The following is a 22744-nucleotide window of genomic DNA, read 5'->3' as shown; positions in this document are numbered from 1 at the left end:
TTGTGAGATAAATTATGACATATCAGTTTTATTATCCTCGTAACAAATTTTTAACGAGTTTGTTGAAATGTCACTCAATTTCCCACAATGCTTCACTTTTGCCTTCACAGCTTTTTGCTTCCGGTCTCCCTCGCCTGTCTTTTCAACGCTAGCTGCGTGGTTTAGCTAGCGGCGTTAGCTTGTAGAGGCCAGGTTTAGCCTATTACTCTAATTTATCTCTCGAGCTTTGACCACCAACATGTCGTATCACGAGGAGGAGGAGGTTAGCACCCTTTGTCCCTATTATGATTAGAGGTTGTAATAATGACTCCTGAAAACGCGGTACCCACCTAGCTTGATAGCTTCAAAGCTAGTGCAACGCTAACTGACCATGAGTGTGCGTTAAAGCAGGTTATGATGTGAATAAAAGCACTTTCGTGTGCAATATTTAGCGTCATATAGTTGTATTTTAAGGTTTTAAGGGTGAAACGTATAGTTACTAATCATTACCGACGCGCAAGTTGTTTTGTATTAGTAACGAATGTTTGTCATATTTTATTTGTTTCCAGTATGATCCATACTCCTTTTCAAACGACTATGATCTGCACACCGGTAAGTATGCACGCCTTTAAACGTGCCTTATGGCAATTTGTTCCCCAAAGTTAAGCATTTTAATTCATGCACTGGTAGTAAGTAAACTGTTGTCCAGACCTTAAGGGCCTTTCAGGTAAAAATGTGTTAAGTTTTACTTTTCTTGCAGGTGACCCAAAAGCAGACCTGGCCTATGAGAGGCAGTATGAGCAGCAGACCTACCATGTCATCCCAGAGGTGATCAAGAACTTCCTGCAGTATTTCCACAAAACCGTCTCCGACCTGATCGACCAGAAAGTTTATGAGCTGCAGTCCAACCGTGTGTCCAGCGAGAGCATAGAGCAAAAGATCTACGAGATCCAGGATGTGTATGAAAACAGGTGTGTTGGAAATGTGATGGTGTGTTTTATTTGGTTTTAGCAGGACCAGAGCATTTATGTCCACACGAATCCTGATTATCATTTTATTTTGATCTCATTTCCTATCAGCTGGAACAAGCTAACTGACCGTTTCTTCAAGACTTCTCCTTGGCCGGAGGCTGATGGCATTGCAACGCTCGTTGGCAACGGTGAGTGTGTTGTTTTTATGTTTTACTAATAGGGAGCCTAAGTCTCCTCCCTTTCCGGTCGGCTCATGGGTCCCTGGAAAAACTACAAAATAAATGCAAGTAAATGGGACTAAAAGTTATTTTCTAATCCACTTATCAGCTTGTAAAAGTTAGTAATTAGCATGACTACACACCAGACACGTATGTGGCATGTCGCATGTGTGACGTCACCACAGAATCTCTTCTCCCCCCTAGCGTAGTTGCTACTTACCTCATGGCCAGATTTATGGTGGTTGTTTCCTCCTGAAGAAAGGGTTAGAAGTTCGCTCAGGGTAGCCGCGGGTCCTTAAAACGTCTTAAAAAGTCTTAAATTTGCTTTTCCAAATTTAAGGCCTTAAAAATCCTTAAAAATGACAAATAATCATTAAATCCCGTTTCCAAAGGTCTTAAATGACCAAAGACCCAATAAACAAAATTATTTTATTTCTATTAAATTTTCGTGAATTTCTAGTTAGTGTTCAGCATTTTTTGTGTACGATGTTGGCGTAAGCGGAACCGTACACATTCAGCTGGTTGTGAAAGGGGGCTATTTTTAGATGAGCACAGAAGCTGGTTAAGTTAGTGGGAGCTTGCGCCATGGGGACGTGCAAGTTTAATGGTAACTGGATGGCTAATCCCACGTTTGCGACGTGGTTAGCACCGGTTCCAGGCAATAGCTGGGAATTATAGCTTAAATTTAATTTTAAAAATAGCTTAAATTTGGTCAAAGTGGCCTTAAAAAAGGTCTTAAAAAGTCTTAAATTTGGCTCCTTTAAACCTGCAGATACCCTGTCGCTATACTTACAGCCATTTTCTCAGTTTTCTCCGTGTCTGGTTCGATGACGTCACTTTCGTGATGTGCATTTGTACTCCTGGATATATTTTCACACAAAACCTAAAATAGTGCCCCCCCCCCCCCCCCCCTAATGAAAATAAGCACATTCTTGGTATTAAAATGCATCTTTAAATTCACAGACTTCATCTGTGAAATCCATGGCACAAAACAAGCAGAATTAGAAAATAGCGTTTTTAGCCCCGTTGACTTGCATTCATTTTTTCGTTCTAGTGGGGGCCCGTGGTCCGGAAGTAGATGGGCGTGACTTAGAAGAAGAAGAAAATATCATTTCTAAAGCGCCTCTCAAGATAAAAATCACGAGGCGCTTCACAAAAACAAAAAATGTAAAAATATAAAAAAGCATTTAGAAAATGTTTAAAAATGTATTTAAAATGAGCAAAAATAGACAATTGTGATTTTAAAAAATGTTAAGAAAGAGAGAGAGTGAACTGGAAAGAGGGAAATCAGTGGATCCTGAGGAAGGTGGAATAGGTGGGGAGAGCAGAATAAAGAGAGAGAGGTGAAGAAGGTCATACAAAAGCCAGCTTGAACAAGTGAGTCTTCAGCTGCTTTTTAAAGGAGACCACTGAGTCCACTGATCTCAGGCTCAGGGGGAGAGAGGTCCAGAGTCTGGGGGTCACAGCAGCAGATGATCTGTCACCTTTGACCTTTAGCCTGGCGCTGCACAACCAGTAGGCTTTGATCACTGGACCTCAGGGACCTGCTGGGGGTGTAGGGACTAAGAAGATCACCAATGTAAGATGGTGCTTGTCCATGTAAGGCCCTATAGACCAGAACCAGGATCTTGAAATGAACCCTGAAGTTGACTGGCAGCCAGTGAAGCTGGAGGAGAAGCGGGGTGATGTGGGTGTGTTTGGAGGACTTGGTCAGAAGCCGAGCACAGGCGTTCTGAACCACCTGTAGACGGTTCAGGGAGGTTCTGCTCAGACATGTGAAAAGAGAGTTACAGTAGTCTAAGTGTGAGGAGATGAAGGTGTGGAGAACTGTCTCAAGTTCAGAGCGGGACAGAATGGGACTCAGCTTAGCAACGTTCCTGAGATGGAAGAAGGAAGAGCGAACGACTTAGGCTCCCTTTTGCTTTTCCATAAATACTTATTTGTAAAAACTTTATTCACTTTTGTCCACCCATTTAAAATTCAAAATATTTTCCTTTACTTTGTCTAAAATCCAAATTTATGATTTTAGCCACGTTTTTATATCTACCAAAAAGCACAAAAATGTTTCAGAACATTTTACTAAACTGTTAAAAAGTTTGCCTATAAATCTCACTAGTGTGACCAAAGCCTACTGGTTGTGCAGCACCAGGCTAAAGACCAAAGGTGACAGATCATCTGCTGCTGTGGCCCCCAGACTCTGGAACTCTCTCCCCCTGAGCCTGAGATCAGTGGTCTCCTTTAAGAAGCAGGGTTGGTCCCTCCACCGTGTCCTGGGTCTACCTTTAGGTCTTCTCCCGGTTGGACGTGCCGGGAAAACCTCACCAGAGAGGCATCCCGACCAGATGCCCGAGCCACCTCAACTGGCTCCTCTCAATGTGGAGGAGCAGCGGGTCTACTCCGAGCCCCTCCCGGATGACCGAGCTTCTCACCCTATCTCTAAGGGAGAGCCCAGCCACTCTTCGGAGAAAACTTATTTTGCCCGCTTGTATCCGTGATCTCCTTCTTTCGGTCACTACCCAAAGCTCATGACCATAGGTGAGGGTAGGAACGTAGATCCACCGGTAAATCGAGAGCTTCGCCTTCTGACTCTCTTCACCACGACAGACCGGTACAACGCCCGCGTCACTGCAGACGCAGCACCAATCCGCCTATCGATCTCACGCTCCAGTTTTCCCTCACTCGTGAACAAGACCCCGAGATACTTAAACTCCTCCACTTGGGACAGGACCTCATCCCTGACCCGGAGAAGGCATTCTACCCTTTTCCGAATCAAGACCATGGTCTCAGATTTAGAGGAGCTGATTCTCATCCCAGCTGCTTCACACTCGGCTGCGAACCGCTCCAGCGAAAGCTGAAGATCACGTTCTGATGAAGCCAACAGGACCACATCATCTGCAAAAGCAGAGACCTGATCCTCAGGCCACCAAAACGGATGTCCTCCACACCTTGGCTCCGCCTAGAAATCCTGTCCATAAAGGTTATGAACAGAATCGTGACAAAGGGCAGCCTTGGCGGAGTCCAACTCTCACTGGGAACGAGCCCGACTTACTGCCGACGATGCGGACTAAGCTCTGACACCGGTCATACAGGGACCTAACAGTTTTCTCATTTTAAACATATTTTAAATGTTTTGAAATCTTTTAAATTTGTTTTGTGAAGCACCTCGTGATTTTTAGCTTCAGAGGCACTACATAAAAGATTGTTTTCTTTATTTCTAATGATGATGATGATGATGCTCCGACATCTGTTATATGATGACCCGCATTACTCTGGTCCACTAATGTGCTAAGGGGCAGCAGTAGCTCAGGAGGTTGAGCGGGTTGTCCAGTAATCCAAAGGTTGCAGGTTTGATGCCGGCTCTGGACAGAGAATTCTTCTGTTGTGTCCTTGAGCAAAACACTTAACCCACCTTGCCTGCTGGTAGAGCTGCTCGATTATGGCAAAAACAATAATCACGATTATGGTGACTGAAATTGAGATCTCGATTATTTAGGACGATTTTTCAATTTATGTTGATTTTATTTGTTTTTATTCAGTCATAAAACTGCTCAGGGCACAATCAGGACAAAAATAAATAAGAAACAAGATGATCACTAAAATAACTTTAGGTTACTGTCGTAACCCCGGTTCTCTGAGTAACATGAGTGAGATGTCTCACTATGGGATACGCCCCTCCGCGGATTCCTCAGAAGCACTTATCTCAATACGCCAATCCTGATTGGCCAGTGACCGTGACGTACGCGTCCCCATGCTACTATAAGTAGCAAGCGTCCTAACGCACGCACTATTCAAGATAAACACCTCTTCTCGCTTCGCCCAGCAAGAAGGGTTGTCTGGTGAGACATCTCACTCATGTTACTCAGAGAACCGGGGTTACGACAGTAACCTAAAGTTCTCTTTCTTAACATTCGTTTCGATGTCTCACTATGGGATATGGAGACTCCCGTATTGCCAGACAGCTTATCCAGCGATCACCAACCTACAGGGATACGTCTTGGCCCGCCAAAGACCCCACACTCAGAATCGTGTGAGTCATTGCAGGGACCGAAACATCAAGCTTATAGAAGCGTGCAAATGCAAGTGGAGAAGCCCAACTTGCTGCAGCACAAATCTCCTGGATTGACAGCCCCCGAAAAAGGGCCCAAGAAGCAGACAGGCCCCTAGTAGAATGGGCCCTGAGCCCAACAGGTGCCTGAATGCCCTGACAGGAGTAAGCCATAGAAATAGCCTCCACAATCCAGTGGGAAAGCCTCTGCTTTGTGACGGGTTTCCCCTTACGAGGCCCACCCCATGACACAAAAAGCTGGTCCCCCCTGCGAAGGTTCTTTGTCCGATTCACATACTCCTTGAGCGCGCGAATCGGACACAGCTTGTGCCACCGCTCCTCCTCAGGAGAGGAGAAGGGCGGTGGGTAGAAAGCTGTGAGGATAATAGGAGAAAAGGAGCCCACCACCTTAGGCACAAAGGCAGGGTTGGGCTTCAAGGACACCTTCATGTCACCTGGTGCAAACTGGGTGCAGGATGGGTGCACAGAGAGAGCCTGTAAGTCACTAACTCGCTTTGCAGATACCAAAGCCAGGAGTAGCACCACCTTAAGAGACAGGATCTTAAGGTCCAGGCCGTCCATAGGCTCAAATGGAGGCCCGGAGAGGGCCGACAGCACCAAGGACAGATCCCATGAGGGCACCAGGGGTCGAGACACAGGGAGAAGCCTGCGCGCGCCCTTCATGAAGCTACACACCCGGGGGTGTTGACCTGCCAATTTCTTCCCAAAACCCAAGTGTCGGGCGGAAATGGCTGCTAGGTACACTTTAATGGTGGAGAAAGCCTTCTTCCCATCCAACAAGTCTTGCAGGAAAGACAGAATGACATTCACCGGGCATTGGAAGGGTGAGACCTCCCTGCCCTGACACCAGGCTTCAAACACCCTCCATTTACAGTCATATAGGGACCTAGTGGAGGGGGCCCTAGCATTCTGAATGGTTCGAATGACTGCCTGGGGCAGCTCTGCTGACACTAGTCCGCACCCCTCAGGGGCCAGGCCCACAGGGCCAGCCGTTCTGGATGAGGGTGGAAGATCGAGCCTCCCGCTTGGGACACCAGGTCCCTGCGAAGCGGCAGTTTCCAAGGTTGGCCCTCCAGGAGCTGGAAAATGTCCGCCACCCAATGCATGGCTGGCCAGAATGGGGCCACCAGAATGAGAGTGTGGCGCTGGGTTCGTACCCTCAGCAAGGTGGATGGTATCAGGGCCACTGGGGGAAAAGCGTAAAGCAGACCCCGTGGCCAGTCGTGCGCCAGCGCGTCCACGCCGAGTGGAGCGTCTCGGTCGCGCAGGGAGAAGAACAGAGGACACTGAGCATTCTCCTTGGAGGCAAAAAGATCCACTACGGCTGTGCCGAACCGGATCCAAATCTGTTCCACCACTGCTGGATGCAGGCTCCAATCCCCGTACAGGGGTGTCCCTCTGGACAACAGATCCGCCCCCCGATTCAGAACACCCGGGACGTGGGTGGCTCTGATTGAGAGGAGATGCCTGCTGCACCATAGGATCAGTCTGCGTGCCAGTGTGTGTAACCGCATGGAGCGCAGCCCCCCCTGGCGGTTTATATATGCCACAGTCGTGGTGTTGTCTGTTCTCACTAGGACATGATGGCCGGACAGAAAAGGCAGGAAGCGCCTCAGGGCCAGAAAGACCGCGAGGAGTTCCAGATAATTTATGTGTGTCCCCCAGAGCTCTCTGCTCCACACACCCCTGACAGAGCGACCCTCCAGGAGCCCCCCCCAACCTGACAGGCTCGCATCTGTCGTGACCACTTTCCTCACGAGAACCAACCCCAAAGGCACCCCTTGTGCCAAGAGGGAGGGGTGACGCCAACAGCGGAGCGCCGCGACGCACGCTGCAGAGACCGTCACCCTGCGCGCTCTGTGGCGCACTGGAGAGAGACCCAGAGAAGCCACCCAGCGTTGAAAATCTCTCATGTGTAGACGGCCGAGTGGTACCACTGAAATAGCCGACGCCATGAGACCCAACAGCCTGAGGCATAACGCAAACCGCACCGAACTGTGTAGGCGGAAGCGCGCCAGGCAGAGCGAGAGCGCGTCCACGCGCGGTGTCGAGAGACGGGCCGTGAACGCCCCTGAGTCCAGATTCAGACCTAGAAAGGTTATTTTCTGGGAGGGGAGTAAAGCGCTTTTCTGCCAGTTTATTCTGAAACCCAGACCACACAAGTGACGGATCACAACCAGCGTGTTTGACGCTGCCTCCTCTCTGGACCGTGCCAGCAGGAGCCAGTCGTCTAAATATGTGGCCAGTCGAATGCCCCTCCCTCTCAGAGGGGCGATCGCCGCCTCCGTACACCTGACAAACACCCTCGGGCTCAGCGAGAGGCCGAATGGGAGCACGGTGTACTCGTAACACACTCCCTGAAAGGCAAACCTCAGAAATTTCCTGTGTGGAGGGTACACGGGAATATGAAAGTATGCGTCCCTCAGGTCGATTGAGGTGAACCAGTCGTTCTGGTGAATCAGACGCAAAAGGGATGAGAGCGTGAGCATTTTGAATCTGTACTTTCTGAGGCATCGGTTCAGGGCCCTCAGATCCAGGATCGGGCGAATCCCGGTCCCTCCCCGTTTCGGGACCAGGAAGTACCTGGAGTAGAAACCGCTCTGAGACCGATCGGGAGGCACAATGCATATCGCTCCCTTCTCCAGCAGGGAGGAGATTTCTCCCTGAAGGATGTGAGCTGACGACCCCTGGGCGTGGGAGAACACTACGCCGGAGAATCGAGGAGGAACTGAGGCGAATTGGAGCCTGTAACCCCTCGAAATTGTTCTTATCACCCAATGTGAAGCAGAAACCGCTGTCCATTCCTCCATGTGAGTTGAGAGCGGTGACACAGCCGTGACACACGGAGCACCAGCTCCCCCCAGAGGTTGTGGGGCAGCAGTGCTCGTGGCAACCACTGCGCATGCGCGGGGGCTTTGTGCTTTGACGGCCCAGGTGTACGGGGACGACCCGTGGCTGGCTAGAAAGTCCGCCAGGGGCCGACCCCGCCTGGGACCGCTCATGGGTAACATTTTTATTGATTTTTGCTGCGCCCTTGACATTTTGTCTGGATGCGGCAGCGAACGTTTTAATGCTCCTTGAGCGTGACATGTTTGTGAAAAACAACAATCTGAGTGCTTGTGACGTGTGTTCTGATCCGGCACAGCCGGCTGCACGTCCTGGCCCCACCCTGGACCGCTCGGGGACACTGCCGGAGGGGTTCCGTGAGGGGGGGAGAAAGCACCATGGCAACGTTGAACAGGAGGGGCTGGCGAACGGGGAACTGCCAGCTGCAGCGTCGGGAGGGAAAGAACTCCGTCAGGCTGCCCTCTTCTTCTTCCTCACCTGCTGACCGCCGGGTCGGGTGGATTGTCCCGGCGGCGGAGCAGCTTGGTTGCCGGATCGCTGAGGCCACACTGGTCGAGGCGCTGAGCCCGAGGGAGCTGGTTGGACGGCTTGAGGCTTCGGGCGCTTTGGGATCCGGAACTGAGGCTGGGCTCGGGGTATTGCCTGAGGAAGGTTCGGCCGAGCCGGCAGTGCCGGTGAAGGCTTACGGGGAAGGCAGAGATGAAGGGCTTCATCCTCCTTCTTTTTGGCCTCACACCGTTGCTGCATCGATGCCAGGGCAGAGCCGAAAATGCCTTCAGGCACGATTGGCATGTCCAAAATGTCCTCCTTCTCTCTATCAGAGAGGTTGGTGAGGTTCAGCCAACGTGCACGTTCCTGAAGCACCATCATGCCCATAGCTTTCGCCGTAGCCTGGACCGCGCAGCGCTGCACCCGCAGGCAGATGTCGGTCAGTACGGTGATTTCCTCCCACACCTCCGGGTCCGGCTTCGTATTCATGTCCTCACAGAGCTCGGCTTGGTACGCTGAGAGCATGGAGGAGACATTCAAAGCTCGGACCGAGATGGCGGCAGCCTTGTACGCCCTCTCGTTCAGCGCCGACTGGAAGCGGTCCGCCTTTGCAGGGAGAGCGGGAGGCCTGGAGGAAGTTGCCGAGAGTCGTGGGTGCAGGTGGGCTGCAACCAGCGGTTCCATCGGCGGCATGCGAAGCATGCCAGCCCTCTCCATCCCCTCGAAGTCCAGCGAGGAGGCTCCTTGGACCGGAGACCTTGAGCTGAAAGGGTGTTTGTCCCAGGAGGACCTCACTTCTTGGAGAAGCTCCGGGAAGGCGGGAAGGAGGGGCTTTGCCGCCCTTGTGGCCTGAGGCAGCTTCTTACCCTCGTAGCGGGACCTGACAGCCTCAGTGACCACGGTGGGCCAAGGGATGTTGAGCCTGGTCGCAGCGCGTCGGCAGACTGACTGCATGTCCAGGTGGGCGGCCGGAGAAGCCGCTCCATCCCTGGGAGAGGACGGAAAGCTAGGCATGGAGGCCTGAGCGACGGGGAGAAAGACGTCGTCATCCTCGTCCTCCTCTGAAATGAGGAGTTCCGAGGTGTCCTCGTCGTCTCCGTAGTCCAACTCCAACACGTCCTCGACGGGGTGGCTCGGACCGGCCAGTTCGAGCTGTGAGCCCCAGCTGAGTTCGGCACACGGTTCCGGCTCCGGGAGGGCATGTTCGCTGGCGTCCCCAGGCGGTGGCCCAGGGGCCGGCAGGCAAGGGTCCTTCCCCGACAGGCTAGCTTGGCGCGCTAGCCGCCGGCGAAGGCTCTTCAGGGTGAAGCAGGCACAGTTCTCACATGACCCGGGGACTTCCAATGCCAGCTGGGCGTGTTCCAGCCCGAGGCAGCTCGAGCAGACCTTGTGCGGGTCTTTGCTTGAGATTTTGTTCCCACGGGTACAGAGGCGAGCTCCTGAGCCATCGACTCCTCTGGTGGGAGGAGCGGCTTCCATGTTGGCTAACTGGTGTGTTAGCAGAGAGCGAACAGGTGCACTGGAGTGTGAAGCTGCTCGTTATGCCCCGAACCTATGGTGAAGGTCAGGACAGAAGGACGGTAAGTTAACGTTCGGCGACGGAGAGAATATTAGAAGGCTCCGTCTGTGAACAGTTGAGCTAACTTACCTCAGAGATAAGCGACCACCGAAGCGAGAAGAGGTGATTGAATAGTGCGTGCGTTGGGACGCTTGCTACTTATAGTAGCATGGGGACGCGTACGTCACGGTCACTGGCCAATCAGGATTGGCGTATTGAGATAAGTGCTTCTGAGGAATCCGCGGAGGGGCGTATCCCATAGTGAGACATCGAAACGAATGTTAAGAAAGAGAACTCCTGGTTCCCAGTATAAAAAGACCAATATACTTATAGCTCATAGTCTATGACCCAAGAGCTATAGACCTTGGTAGGGCTGGGGGTAAACGATTATTTTTAAAACGATTATTCTGACGATTATTTTATCGAATAGTCGACTATTCTAATGACTATTTAGAAAATTAATCTAATGATTATTTTTCTATTGCACAATTAACAAAAACCAGAAAATCTCAAATAAATTCCTCAAAATAAGTGATAAATTGTTACTGTAAGAGAATAAACACTACAGGCCTTCCATTTTGTATAACACTGCTTTTATTGTGTTGCGGTTGGTTATGTTCTGGTGACGTGTAGAACTTGGGAGTGCAGGCTGCTGCCTGAGAGGTGGTAGAAGACGGAGTGTCTCCATGCTGCTTTGTTTTGGTCACTTATGTGCGTGAGGCGAGTGGTGTTACGACCCTTCCTGGGGAGTTTGGCTCGTGTGCAAAAAGGAAGGGACAATAACGGGATTTAAAAGTTAAAATGATGATCAGGTTTATTTACAACAACAAAAATCATAAATCTTTCCATCCACAGGTTGGGAATAATAAAACTAATTCTGCCTGAGGGGAATTAAAACAAAGTACAAATAAGTAGGGGTCCAAACTCTAAACTGGGCGGTTAAACCAAACTCAAGATGATATTTTAAACTAAACCGAAAACCCACAACACTCTAAATGTAATAAAAGGGAGATCTGCACCACAAAAAAGATTAACTCTAAACCAAAACGTAACAGCTTATCCAAACGCAAGAAGCTGTTAGCGAAGATGCTAACAGTAGCTTTACCAACGTTAAGTTCAAGTTACCAAGTTTAAATAAACCAAAAACACCCAGCAGCAAACAGACCAGCACGGAGGAGAGACTGCTACCACCAAAACAGCTCTCCTCATGTCTGAAAGAAGCTCCTTAATGAAGGGAGAAACGCTCCCGGTGATGTTCTACATCTGCGGTAGAGACGAAGCAGCGCATCTGACCCCGGAAGTTGTTGTCCGTTGCCGGGAGACGAAGGCGGGCAAAACAGGAAAATAATCTAGTAGTGGACGGACGTTATTCCGGGTCTTCGGTATTTGGCGGAGATGTTGGTGAAGGCGGAGAAGAGGGCGAACTAGAGGAAAAACAGGCAGATTCCTCCTCTATTTACAAACTCCTGGGGATGCAACAAGTGGGCGCGGTGCGTCGACTTCCGCATCTGACGTCGACAAATTTTTAGAATCGAGCCGTCGACGTCATCGATGCGTCGCTACAGCCCTAGACCTTGGTTTAACTCATTTAAGTCTAACCAGTACAGACCCAAATACTGACAGCAAGAATTATACAGTGGCATTTATAACAAATAAATACAAATAAATTGTTGTTCACAAAATGTTGCATAACATTTATTGAGTCATGTCAAGGTGCTGTAGGAGCGTGCACTAGCACCGTGTCCTCAGAGAGATTAGTTATTAGTTATCAGCGTGAGGAACTTATTTCTACCTTATTTATAAACTATTTATTTACAGGTCCATCAGTTAATGTAATAATTTTCCCAACCACAGCTGCACCCCCACCCCCCAACCCGGTTTCTCAGCAATCGGGGCAAGCTGCACGTGTGTTTAGCACGCCGCACGCGCACATTTAGCCGTTTTTAGCAGCTCACGAGCCCGCAGGTACGGTGTGTGTGTCACTCACTCTGGTTACTCCAACAGGGAGCCGGTGTTCTGAGAAAGCGTCCTACTTTGGCAAAACGTCCTACCCGTAGTAGAATTTTACGTTGTTTTACATGACACAAACCCTATCCCTAACCCTAACCAAAGGAATGTATTTTCCTGCAAATATGACAGCGGAGTAGCATTCCCCTTTTGTGTTGTGCGCATGCGCGCACATGCTCAGTAACAACGGGTAGGAAGTTTTACCGGGTAGGAGAAATTCTCAGAACACCGGCTCTGAGAGCTGTTTCTTTAGCAACCGACACATCACTACATCAATCCCTTTCCTAATGTCCTGAAGAACGGTCCGGAGCGCAGGTGGAGTGTTTAGCTAACCTGCAGGAAATGTCGACGACAGTTATCCAGAAAGTAGCTAAGGGTTACCAGAGATGTTTCTGACGTGTTCGCTAGGTACTTTTAGGATTTAAAAAGTCAAGAAGGGGGTCTGAGAAGCTGTTGGAAATAGCGTCAAAGTCGCTAAGTTGGCATCACTGTGGGAGGAGCGCTTCATTTGCAACTCAGGGCAGCGCAAGTGGGAGGAGCAAATAACCGGCTTGTTTTGTTTTTATAATCGTTCTAAACTCTGATCGTAATCGTGATTAAAATTCGATTAATTGAGCGGCCCTACCTGCTGGTGGTGGTTGGAGGGCGCGGTGGCGCCAGTGCTCGGCAGCCTCGCCTCTCTCAGCGCGCCCCAGGGCAGCTGTGGCTACATCGTAGCTCATCCCCTCCAGCGTGTGAACGTATGAATGATGCACTGTAGTGTAAAGCACTTTGGAGTCCTCCGACTCTGAAAGGCGCTACAGTGCGGGTCATTATCATTAATGAATGAAATCATCTTGTTCTGGCTCATCATAAAAAATGCTGAATGTAATTTTATTTGAACAGATGCTGTGTTCCTGATCCTCTATAAGGAACTCTATTACAGACACATCTATGCTAAAGTCAGCGTGAGTAAATCCTTAACTCAGACCTCTGGCACTCTTCCTATCGGCTGAAATGTGGAGCGATTTTTGCGTTTTGTAGTAAAAACGTTTTGTGTTTGTCACCAGGGAGGACCCACTTTGGAGCAGAGGTTCGAGTCGTACTACAACTACTGCAACCTGTTCAACTACATCCTCAGTGCGTCCATTCTCTCTCCTCCTTTGTTCCAATTGTGTAAATTATTTCTTGACACGTCGGTTTTATGAGAAAATTTGATTGCAAACAGATGCTGATGGCCCCGCCCCCTTGGAACTCCCAAACCAGTGGCTCTGGGACATCATCGATGAGTTCATCTACCAGGTCTCTTTCAGGATATTCATTTTCCCAACACGAGTCACATAAGTTTAGAACATTTTATTCAGTTTGGTTCCAGTGTTTTCTGACATGCATCGATATTTTTTATAGCCCGGCCAGCCAGGCTCCCATTCAGATAACCCCACCTCCTGCAAGTTCTAACCGAGCCAGCGCACGTCACACACCCCAACGTTCATTTTCTCGTAAACAACGAAGATGGCGTCTGAAGCAGAGCTTGCTGCGGCTCTTTGCTCTGTTCTAAATGACCTGGACTTGTCTTCGAAACCACGAGTAGAAGCACTAAAAGCCTTTCGTAAGAAATGTTTGCGCTGTCGCCGGACGCCATCTTTGACTACAGCTAAAAAGCTACAGCGTCACATGATGCGGTCGTCATTTCTGCCTTTTTCCTGATTGGTTATTTATGAGCTGGCTAGTCCCGCCCCTCATGGTGCTCTCTGCCTCGAGTATCCTGACTCGTCCTCTGTGTGGAACAGACGGAGAACGAGTCTGTCGGGCATATTCAGCTCGTCTCCCGTTTCCACCCAGCAACCCCACGGGAAGTACAGACACGTGGTGGTGACTAAAATGGGAATTCTGTTTATTCCTTTCACAGTTCCAGTCCTTCAGCCAGTACCGCTGTAAGACGGCCAAGAAGTCTGAGGAGGAAATTGAGTTCTTGAGGAACAACCCAAAGATCTGGAACGTCCACAGTGTCCTCAACGTTCTCCACTCCCTGGTGGATAAGAGCAACATCAACCGTCAGCTTGAGGTCTACACCAGTGGAGGTAAAGAGCCTTTAACTCATTCACTGCCAATGACGACTAAAGTCATCATTTGCATGTTTTTACTGTGTGGATGTCGGACGAGCCCCCGAACCGTGAGAACAAACATCTCCGCTCTAAAGCTGATCTTCAACCGCGTACGTCACACGTCACGTGATCAGGAAGCAGAACATCCATGTGTTAGGAGATCGTTTTGGGCCGCTGCTTTAAAAAAAAGTGAGGCGCGAACCGGAAAAGCGTCTGCCGATCACAATTCAACAACGGATTATGAACGAATGGATAACGCTCGAAACGCGCGGATTCTTCCTGATGTAAGAGGTGAGTCTCCGCTTTGTTTGGGTTGTTTTGGCGTCGACATCATGCTAGCGCGCAACGTTCTGTCACTCTTAAAAAAACAGTAACCCCCAAATTCCACTACCTCCGCTCCGGTCCGCCCCCGCCTTCCGCAGCCGCTCGCTTCCGAACTCGATTTTTACTGGTACCCGCTCTACAACGGCTCCGCTCCGGTGCGGAGACAAGCATGCGCGGGATTTTCGAGATCTTGCGATACAGTCCGAGCAATAAACGCAGAAGTTAGATCCAAACACCCGTTGTGTGGGAGAAGCATCGACATGAACTGTTTAATCTGCCCATCATTTGTGTTGAGACATCAGCAATGTTTGGATCAACAAAGGGTGACTACTTTGATATTGGAAACTGTATTTATGGCTTACTTTTGTGCATTTAAACTTCAGCCGCCATTGATAGTTGTTAAAAGTTGTTAAACCTGTGCATATGAAACAAAAAACGCCTTTTGTTTATCGATTTATTGTGAAAAACGGAAGTTGTGCTTGCTCCTTTTCCTGTTCGGCGGTTGTGATTTTTGTCCATTTACTGCGGAGGTGCTCCGGCGTCCGGCGAAAATAGGATCGATTCTATTTTTGCCGGATGGCGGAACAGAGGGCGGCGCACTGCCGGAGCACGGTCGGAGCACGGCCGCTAGGGCTGTCGCGGTTGAGGAATTCCCCCTGCGGTGATTCAGGGTGGCTTAATATTGCGGTGTGCGATATTATTGCAGCACTTTTTTATTGCAGTACTATCTAAACATAATGTTTACACATTTAAAAAAGGTTAAAAATTGCCGTGCCTTCTTTAATAACACTTTACTGAATGCAGATCAAAGGGCAGTAACAACACAGATCGCAGTAACGTTTGTTTCTCCGACAGTCGGAGTCCGACTGAACTTAAAAACAACAAAATTCAGGAGGTTAAACTTTTAAATGCAAATTTGGCTGAAGCATCTAACAAATAAGAAACAAGTCCCCATTTTGTTTAGTTGTTTAAAATCAAGCATAAAAAATTACATGTACCGGGCGCGCGCGCGCCGGGGGGCGGGCGCACTATCATTTCACTTTCACACACACGAATGACGGTGATTTATAGCTCGGTCACGTCCTTGTTACCCACAAGGAAAACCAGCATGTTAACTACGGTTTGAGAGAGGATCTGAGAGGGGTGGCAACATTTGCAGCAACACTGAAAAGCCTCTCGGATGGTGCGCTCGTTGCACTAACGCACACGTACTTGCGTGCGACTCTGGCGAGCAAAGGGAATCTCTCCCGGTTGTTGCTCCACCATGTCAGGGGGGTTTCTTTAGGGTGGATGCATTCCTCCTGCAGGTAGCGAGTGAGCTCCAGCTCGGCTCAAACTCTCTTTGGGACGGCTGCAGAAGCAGTGCTTGTCCGGGACTTCAGCAGGTCTCCGAGCGTTTGTTTATTTATTTATTTGCCGCTGGTGGCAGCTCTGTCTCGGCCAAGGACTCTGGCTGCGCAGCAGCTGACGTACTGAAAACCAAAGCGCTCCCACAGGAGCGAAGTAACGTTTCGTTTTGATACCAGTGCAGCCATCCTTCTCAACATGCATCATTGAGTTGAACCAAGTTCAGTAATCGCGGTGGCCCATGATGCAGCGCGGTGGGCTTCTTCATATCGCGATATTTCATTTTTGCGGTTACCGCGACAGCCCTAACGGCCGCAGTAGTGGAATTGCTCTGATTGACTACAACGGGACCGATTTTGCTCCGTCGTTCGTGTCGGAGCGGAGCGGAGGTAGTGGAGTTTGGGGGTAACACGGTGAGAAACGCTGGCAGCGAACGAGTTAACGAGGATTTAAATAACCTGATTTTTTCAGTGAAATCTGAAAATGAATTGGAATTGTTAAAAAATGATGAAATGCTGTCAACGTGTGATCTGTTGTTGGGATGCAGGAGACCCAGAGAGCGTGGCTGGAGAATATGGACGACACTCCTTGTACAAGATGTTGGGTTATTTCAGTTTGGTTGGACTGTTGAGGCTCCACTCTCTGCTCGGGGATTATTACCAGGCCATCAAAGTCCTGGAGAACATTGAGCTCAACAAGAAGGTAACCTCTAATCAGCGCCCTCTGGTTAATGACTCACCGGTGATGATCCTGCCTGGTAAACCCTTGTGGCATCCTGTCTCGTAGAGTATGTACTCGCGTGTACCCGAGTGCCAGATCACCACCTATTACTACGTGGGGTTTGCGTACCTGATGATGCGACGCTACCAGGACGCCATCCGCGTTTTCGCCAACATTCTTCTTTACATCCAGAGGACAAGAAATATGTTCCAGAGGTCAACGTATAAATATGAGATGGTGAGTAGGAGCTGTGTTTGTTGTGGGCATTATCGCTTTAGTACAGCCGTAGAGCTTCGGTGGATCTAAAAAATAATCTTACATTATTGTGTTTCGGTGGAAAAATCTTAAAATTTACCCCAAAGAAATCGTAAAATCAGGAATGCGCAAAAGTAACACTTTTAAACCGGGGAGAACCCCGAATGTCTGAAATAGTCGACACAACAGATCCTGGGTCAGTCAGGAGTAGGGTTGTCACGATACTAAAATTTCAAACTCGATTCGATACTGGAAAAAAAACTGTGCTCGATTTCGATACTATTTACAAAAACACCCATTTATCGAACAAGTTTATTCAAAAAATAACATTCCTCAATTTATATTGCAAAAATTTAATGTTAAGAATTAAGTGTGTAAAGTGCTTAAACCTTTCAAGTATCAGTATTTTTTAAAACGTGCATACAAAAACTGGCGAAAGTTAACACTTTAAATCATGAATTGTCTCACTATATATACACTATTTGCAGAGTGATGTTTTGCTGCTTAAACTCTGTTTAAGGTGCATTTTTGTCATAAGATGTAATGCCATATGTTTTGTTCTGTACTTTTGAACAACTCTGTTGGTCAATAAAGGGAGAAAATGAATTTCTCCACAGTAGGACAAAGGTACATCTACCGGTAATCTTAATAAAAACAGATTGGCGCACGGCAGTGACGTCATTAAAAGCGCCGGTTAGATTAGCCGCGGCTAGTCTGTTCACGCCTAGAAATCCCAGACCCGCTCCAAACGAACGGGGAATCACGTTAATGATTCCTAACAAAACCTTTCGACATGAAGATGTTTTGGTGCAGATAATGTCTTATTTCGAGGCTGCACCATGGGTGCCCGTCCGCACCCGTTATATGGATATCCATATCTGACGGCGATTCGCCGATGGATCTAAATACCCCGGGGAATCCAAGTAGCACCAAAGTTGTCAGCGTGAGTAAACAAACGTACTGCATGCTAGAAATTAAGTCCGGGTTGCAATAAACGGGAGTTTCCTTTAAGCACATAAGCGTGAATATACAACTACGTGTCGGACTTGGTATGCTAATTAAGTTGGGCTGTGAAGCACCTCCCAAATTCACTGTTTATGTTTTTGTTTATTTATTTGGCAGACAAAACTTGGATCGGAGACAACTCGCGTGGGAAATTACAATGTAGCCATGCGGCGTCTTCTTCTTCTGTTTGTCTGGGAGGCGGAGGCTGCTTTACGGCATCTGGCTGTCGTGCGTGTCGGTGTACTTGAAGAAGGCTGTGTATAATAGTCCATAATATCGATACCACAGGGATGGAATATCTAATTTAGATACCACTTTGAGCATCGATTTATATCTAGGTATCGATTTTTTTGACAACACTAGTCAGGAGCGCTACAGAAATCTGCATGCAGTTCAAACTGTACAACACAAGGGCCCCAAGTAGTAAATTATCCTCACGGGCCACAAACATGCTACAACTATTTTAAGGGGATTGAATTTGTTCTCTAATTTGGGACATCCGTAAAAATCTGAACACAAAAATGTTAGAAGGTTTAGATCTGCATCAGCGGGCCACACTTCAAACCCGTCTGCTCTGATTAAACCATTTTAAACATTTAATTCAAGTTGGCATCTAATTTTTTAATATTTTTAAAAAGTCCTTTGCAGGTTAATAAATATAATTACAAGTGACGCCGTACTACAGTGGTTCCCAACCAGGACCACATACAGAGTAGGATGTGTTTTGGGGATATAAAATATTAAATAAAGTTTTTACAAATGTAATCTCATAAACAGTGTCGCCAATTTGGCGACATTGTCGCCATTTCTACCGACTTTTAAGACCCCCTTAACGACTTTGTTTTTTTTTTTTTTTTTCAAAAAAGCGCCTAGCGACAAATCTGGCGACATTTCTGACCCCCTCAGCTACTTTGACTACAACTTTGTAGCCGACTTGACCTACAGATTAGAGATGCATCTGAAGCGACAGGACCGTCCTTCCCTCCAGAGGATCAGAAAGAAAATGATCTGCGCATGTGCGTGCAGCATGATCACGCTACCCCCGTTGGCCAATCAAACCTTTTGTGGGTTTTCACAAGTCCATTATTTGAGCTAGCCACCGGAGCTACTTAAAGGCGACCGCTCCTTCCGCCATCCTGCTGCATTTAGGCCGCTGAGCTTGGCTGGCACCAGCGTCGCACTCACACATGGCTTCTCGCACCACCTGTGGTGCATTCAAGGAACATTGGAACTCTATGATGAGTTCAATAACGTAGCACATTTAAAACTTTTATAAAAAACAGAATAATACTGTAAGACAAACACCTCAGGTCATTGGCAGTTTGCATGTAACGTTTCTGAATACTAAATACGGCCTGCTTCTTTTTACACACAAGTACTAAAAACAACAAAACCAACCAAAAACAAAAAAAATATATATATATACAGTAATCCCTCGTTTATCGCGGTAGATGCGTTCCAGACCTGGCCGCGATAGGTGAAAATCCACGAAGTAGGGACTCCCAGCATGCCCCTCGCGGGGATTCCCTCCACGTCGCACCTACGTCACAAACCGCGGCTATAAATGGAAGTCGCCTTTCCAGCTCACCTCTCAGTCATCGTTTCTTCAGATTCATGATAAGAGTTTCCAACCTACCGATCAATCCAGCGAACTATCAGCTCATAGTAAGTTATCTTACTTACTTCTGGAAAGCCCGGCATTTACGTGTCACTTCGTTGACGCTCGGGGGTTTCCTAAATCAGCCGGCGTTTCACCGACGCTCTCACTTCCGCGTCTGTGAAACCACGCTCCCAACAAGCTCAACTCCCGAATCCAGCCGCCCAGTCTGACATACAGTACTATATTGAATTATCGTATGATCACATTCTCTTTTTGTGGGTAAAACTCAAGAAAAAAATTTTTTTACTTGGTTTTTTTAGTTTTATTACAAAAAGTGCATTTTATGATGAAATTGATGAAAAAAAAACAAGAATTTCTTGATATTTCGCATAGAAAAATACCGCAAATCAGTGAAAAATACCGCGAATCAGTGAAAAATACCACGAATCAGTGAAAAATACCGCAAATCTGCGAATTCCCCCTGAAAAATGCTCCAAAGAAAAAATCCGCGAAGCAGCGAATCCGCGATGAACGAACCGCGAAGTAGCGAGGGATTACTGTATTATCTTTTAGGTCAATATATAGCACTGAATCACGACAGAAGAATACATCTCAAGGCGCTTGAAAACTACAAGAGAAAATTCATTTTAATTCAATCATACATACATTCCTATCAATTTCACATTTTTGTGTTTAAGAGTTCCCTTCTCTTCAGACAAAATATAAATATTCCTTCCATTTATTTTGTGCCATCTTTCCTTGATGTTTTAAAGGCTGCTGTTTTGTATTCTATGGTTTTTTTAATGTAAATAAAATATTAAAAAATAAATTCAATAATTTTTTTTAATAAAATCACACGGGTTTTATTTGATTTACTCTACCAGACCGGTGACGTCATCACGCAAACCAGATAACGTCATATGCAAATTAGCATGTGGCGTCATCTGGCGACATCTAGCGACGTGTGGGGGGAACTTCAGCTTCTTTCAGTCAAAAACAGTTGGCAACACTGCTCATAAACCCAGATTAAACCGAAGTGACCCTCCAGGTTGGAGCCTCTGCCTTAGGAAGAAGTAAAATTCTTATCCAGACGTCCTTCTTGTAAATTTGACACTTTTTCCCTCTGAAAATACAAAACTTTCCAAAATTAGAGAATATTACAGTATTCCCAAAAAAATGACCTTAATCTATCATTTTGCCTCTCTCTCCAGCTATGTGTTCATTTCTTTTCACTCGCCCCATTCACTTACCTCTAAGGGGCTGAGTTGGTATCAGAAGATGCTGAAACTTTTGGTCATTGAGTTCTTTTTAAATGTAAAAAATACACCAACAGAAGGTATTTTCCCACATTTTTAGATCAACAAACAAAACGAGCAGATGCATGGCCTCCTGGCCATCGCTCTCACCATGTACCCCATGCGTATCGATGAGAGCATCCACACCCAGGTGAGGGAGAAGTACGGAGACAAGATGCTTCGTATGCAGAAAGGGTGAGGAAACTATCACGTTCGTTCGTTTATTTACAGTAAAACTGCTTTTCTAAGATGCTAGATCAACATTATCGCAGCAGAATCAACCATTTGTCCCCTTCTCTGTCTCAAGAGACCTGCAAGTGTTTGAAGAGCTCTTCAGCTTCGCCTGTCCCAAGTTCTTGTCACCTGTGGTCCCGAACTACGACAATGTCCACCCCAACTACCACAAAGAGCCGTTCGAGCAGCAGCGGAAGGTCTTCGCTGAGGAGGTGCAGCAGCAGGCCCAACTCTCCACCATCCGAAGGTACAAACCGACTGCGTTCAGAGGAGTGGTCCTTGTGGTCCGGTACCTAACCTCATCTCGTCCTTTCAGCTTTCTGAAGCTCTACACCACCATGCCTGTGGCCAAGCTGGCAGGATTCCTCGACATGACGGAGCAGGAGTTCCGGATCCAGCTGCTCGTCTTCAAACACAAGATGAAGAACTTGGTGTGGACCAGCGGCATCTCGGCGCTGGATGGAGAGTTCCAGTCCGCCTCTGAAGTCGACTTTTACATCGACAAGGTGATGAAGAGCAGTTTTGTTTTCTGTATTCTAGTTTACTGGAGAAATGCAGAAGAGTTGGGAGGATTTGAAGGATTTGGTTTCGTTTGTCTCTGAAAGGTTTCTGTTCGGAGCTTAAATGCATCCAGATTGTACAGACTAGATATCAAACCACATTACGTTTCATCTCTAGGTATAAATATAACCTCTAGTGCACCTTGTGTTGCTTCTGCTGTCAAGAGGCGAAGGCCCTGTTTATGAAGTTATGATGAAAATGTGAAACTTTTGAGTTTTAAGCTAAGAAATAACATCTTAATTAAGACAAAACCATATTTGGTTAAAAACAGGAAATAAAGCTTGCTAGTTCAATGCCGGCTCCGGAGAGAGGTTTCTGCTGTTGTGTCCTTGGGCAAGACACTTAACCCACCTTGCCTGCCGGTGTTGGTCGGAGGGGCCGATGGCTTCCGTGGCTACATTGTAGCTCCTCCCTACCAGCATGTGAATGGGTGATTATGTTATGAAGCGCTTTGGGGGGCTGTGGAAACCCATGAAGGCGCTATAGCCATTAACCAATGAACTACATTAGAAATGTTTTTTCCCCCGTTTGTACATAGAGACACAAACAAGAAACAGATTTTAAATATAAATTTAGATCTGATTCATTTGTAATACATGCAGAAACGTAGAAATCAGCTTTTCTTTATCCACGCTGCGTCTAAAACGCGTCTCCCTACAGGACATGATCCACATCGCTGACACTAAAGTGGCTCGGCGCTACGGAGACTTTTTCATCAGACAGATCCACAAGTTTGAAGAGGTCAGTAGTGGTTTTTATCACACTATCTGCTGGTTTGTTCTGGTTGAATTGAATAAATCTTCTTTCTACAGCTGAACAGGACACTGAAGAAAATGACCATCACTGGTACCACATCCAGCACGTCAGGGAGCGCTACGAGCCGATGAAGCGGACCAGCAGCACCGCTCTCTTCTACTTAGTGATGACAACTTTTCTGTTACTAGGCAACAATAAAACTGTTGAGTAATTTTCTCTGGGAGGTACTTTGCTTTACTATTCGGTGGCAGTGTTAACCAACTGTTGGCTCAGTGACAGAGGTCAAAGGTCATTGCATATTTCTTTTATTAGATCATCCCACAGCAGTTTCCCCACACACATCTCATGGCTCATAACAGAAAAAGTTACAAAATGAGAATATAAAAAATACTTTTAAACACCACTCAACAGACACCGTTCACCATAGA

General features: G+C 47.5%; 1 protein-coding gene across 1 annotated transcript; it reads left to right on the top strand.

The window, feature by feature from the left end:
• Nucleotides 1-105: 105 nt before the first annotated feature.
• eif3s6ip (eukaryotic translation initiation factor 3, subunit 6 interacting protein) lies at nucleotides 106-22532 on the top strand. The gene is made up of 15 exons (XM_015967393.3): nucleotides 106-262; nucleotides 549-591; nucleotides 740-950; nucleotides 1059-1138; nucleotides 13021-13082; nucleotides 13185-13254; nucleotides 13343-13416; nucleotides 14024-14195; nucleotides 16438-16592; nucleotides 16677-16847; nucleotides 20827-20960; nucleotides 21073-21246; nucleotides 21316-21505; nucleotides 22221-22301; nucleotides 22373-22532. Exons 1-15 carry the CDS (start codon nucleotides 239-241, stop codon nucleotides 22445-22447), a joined length of 1716 nt encoding a protein of 571 aa, XP_015822879.1. The 5' UTR covers nucleotides 106-238; the 3' UTR covers nucleotides 22448-22532.
• The last annotated feature ends 212 nt before the right edge of the window (nucleotides 22533-22744 follow it).

Source organism: Nothobranchius furzeri, chromosome 12 (assembly GCF_043380555.1).
Source record: "Nothobranchius furzeri strain GRZ-AD chromosome 12, NfurGRZ-RIMD1, whole genome shotgun sequence".
Classification (NCBI taxonomy): domain Eukaryota; kingdom Metazoa; phylum Chordata; class Actinopteri; order Cyprinodontiformes; family Nothobranchiidae; genus Nothobranchius; species Nothobranchius furzeri.
Note: the sequence above shows the minus strand (reverse complement) of the source record. Positions and strands in the feature narration are given on the sequence as shown.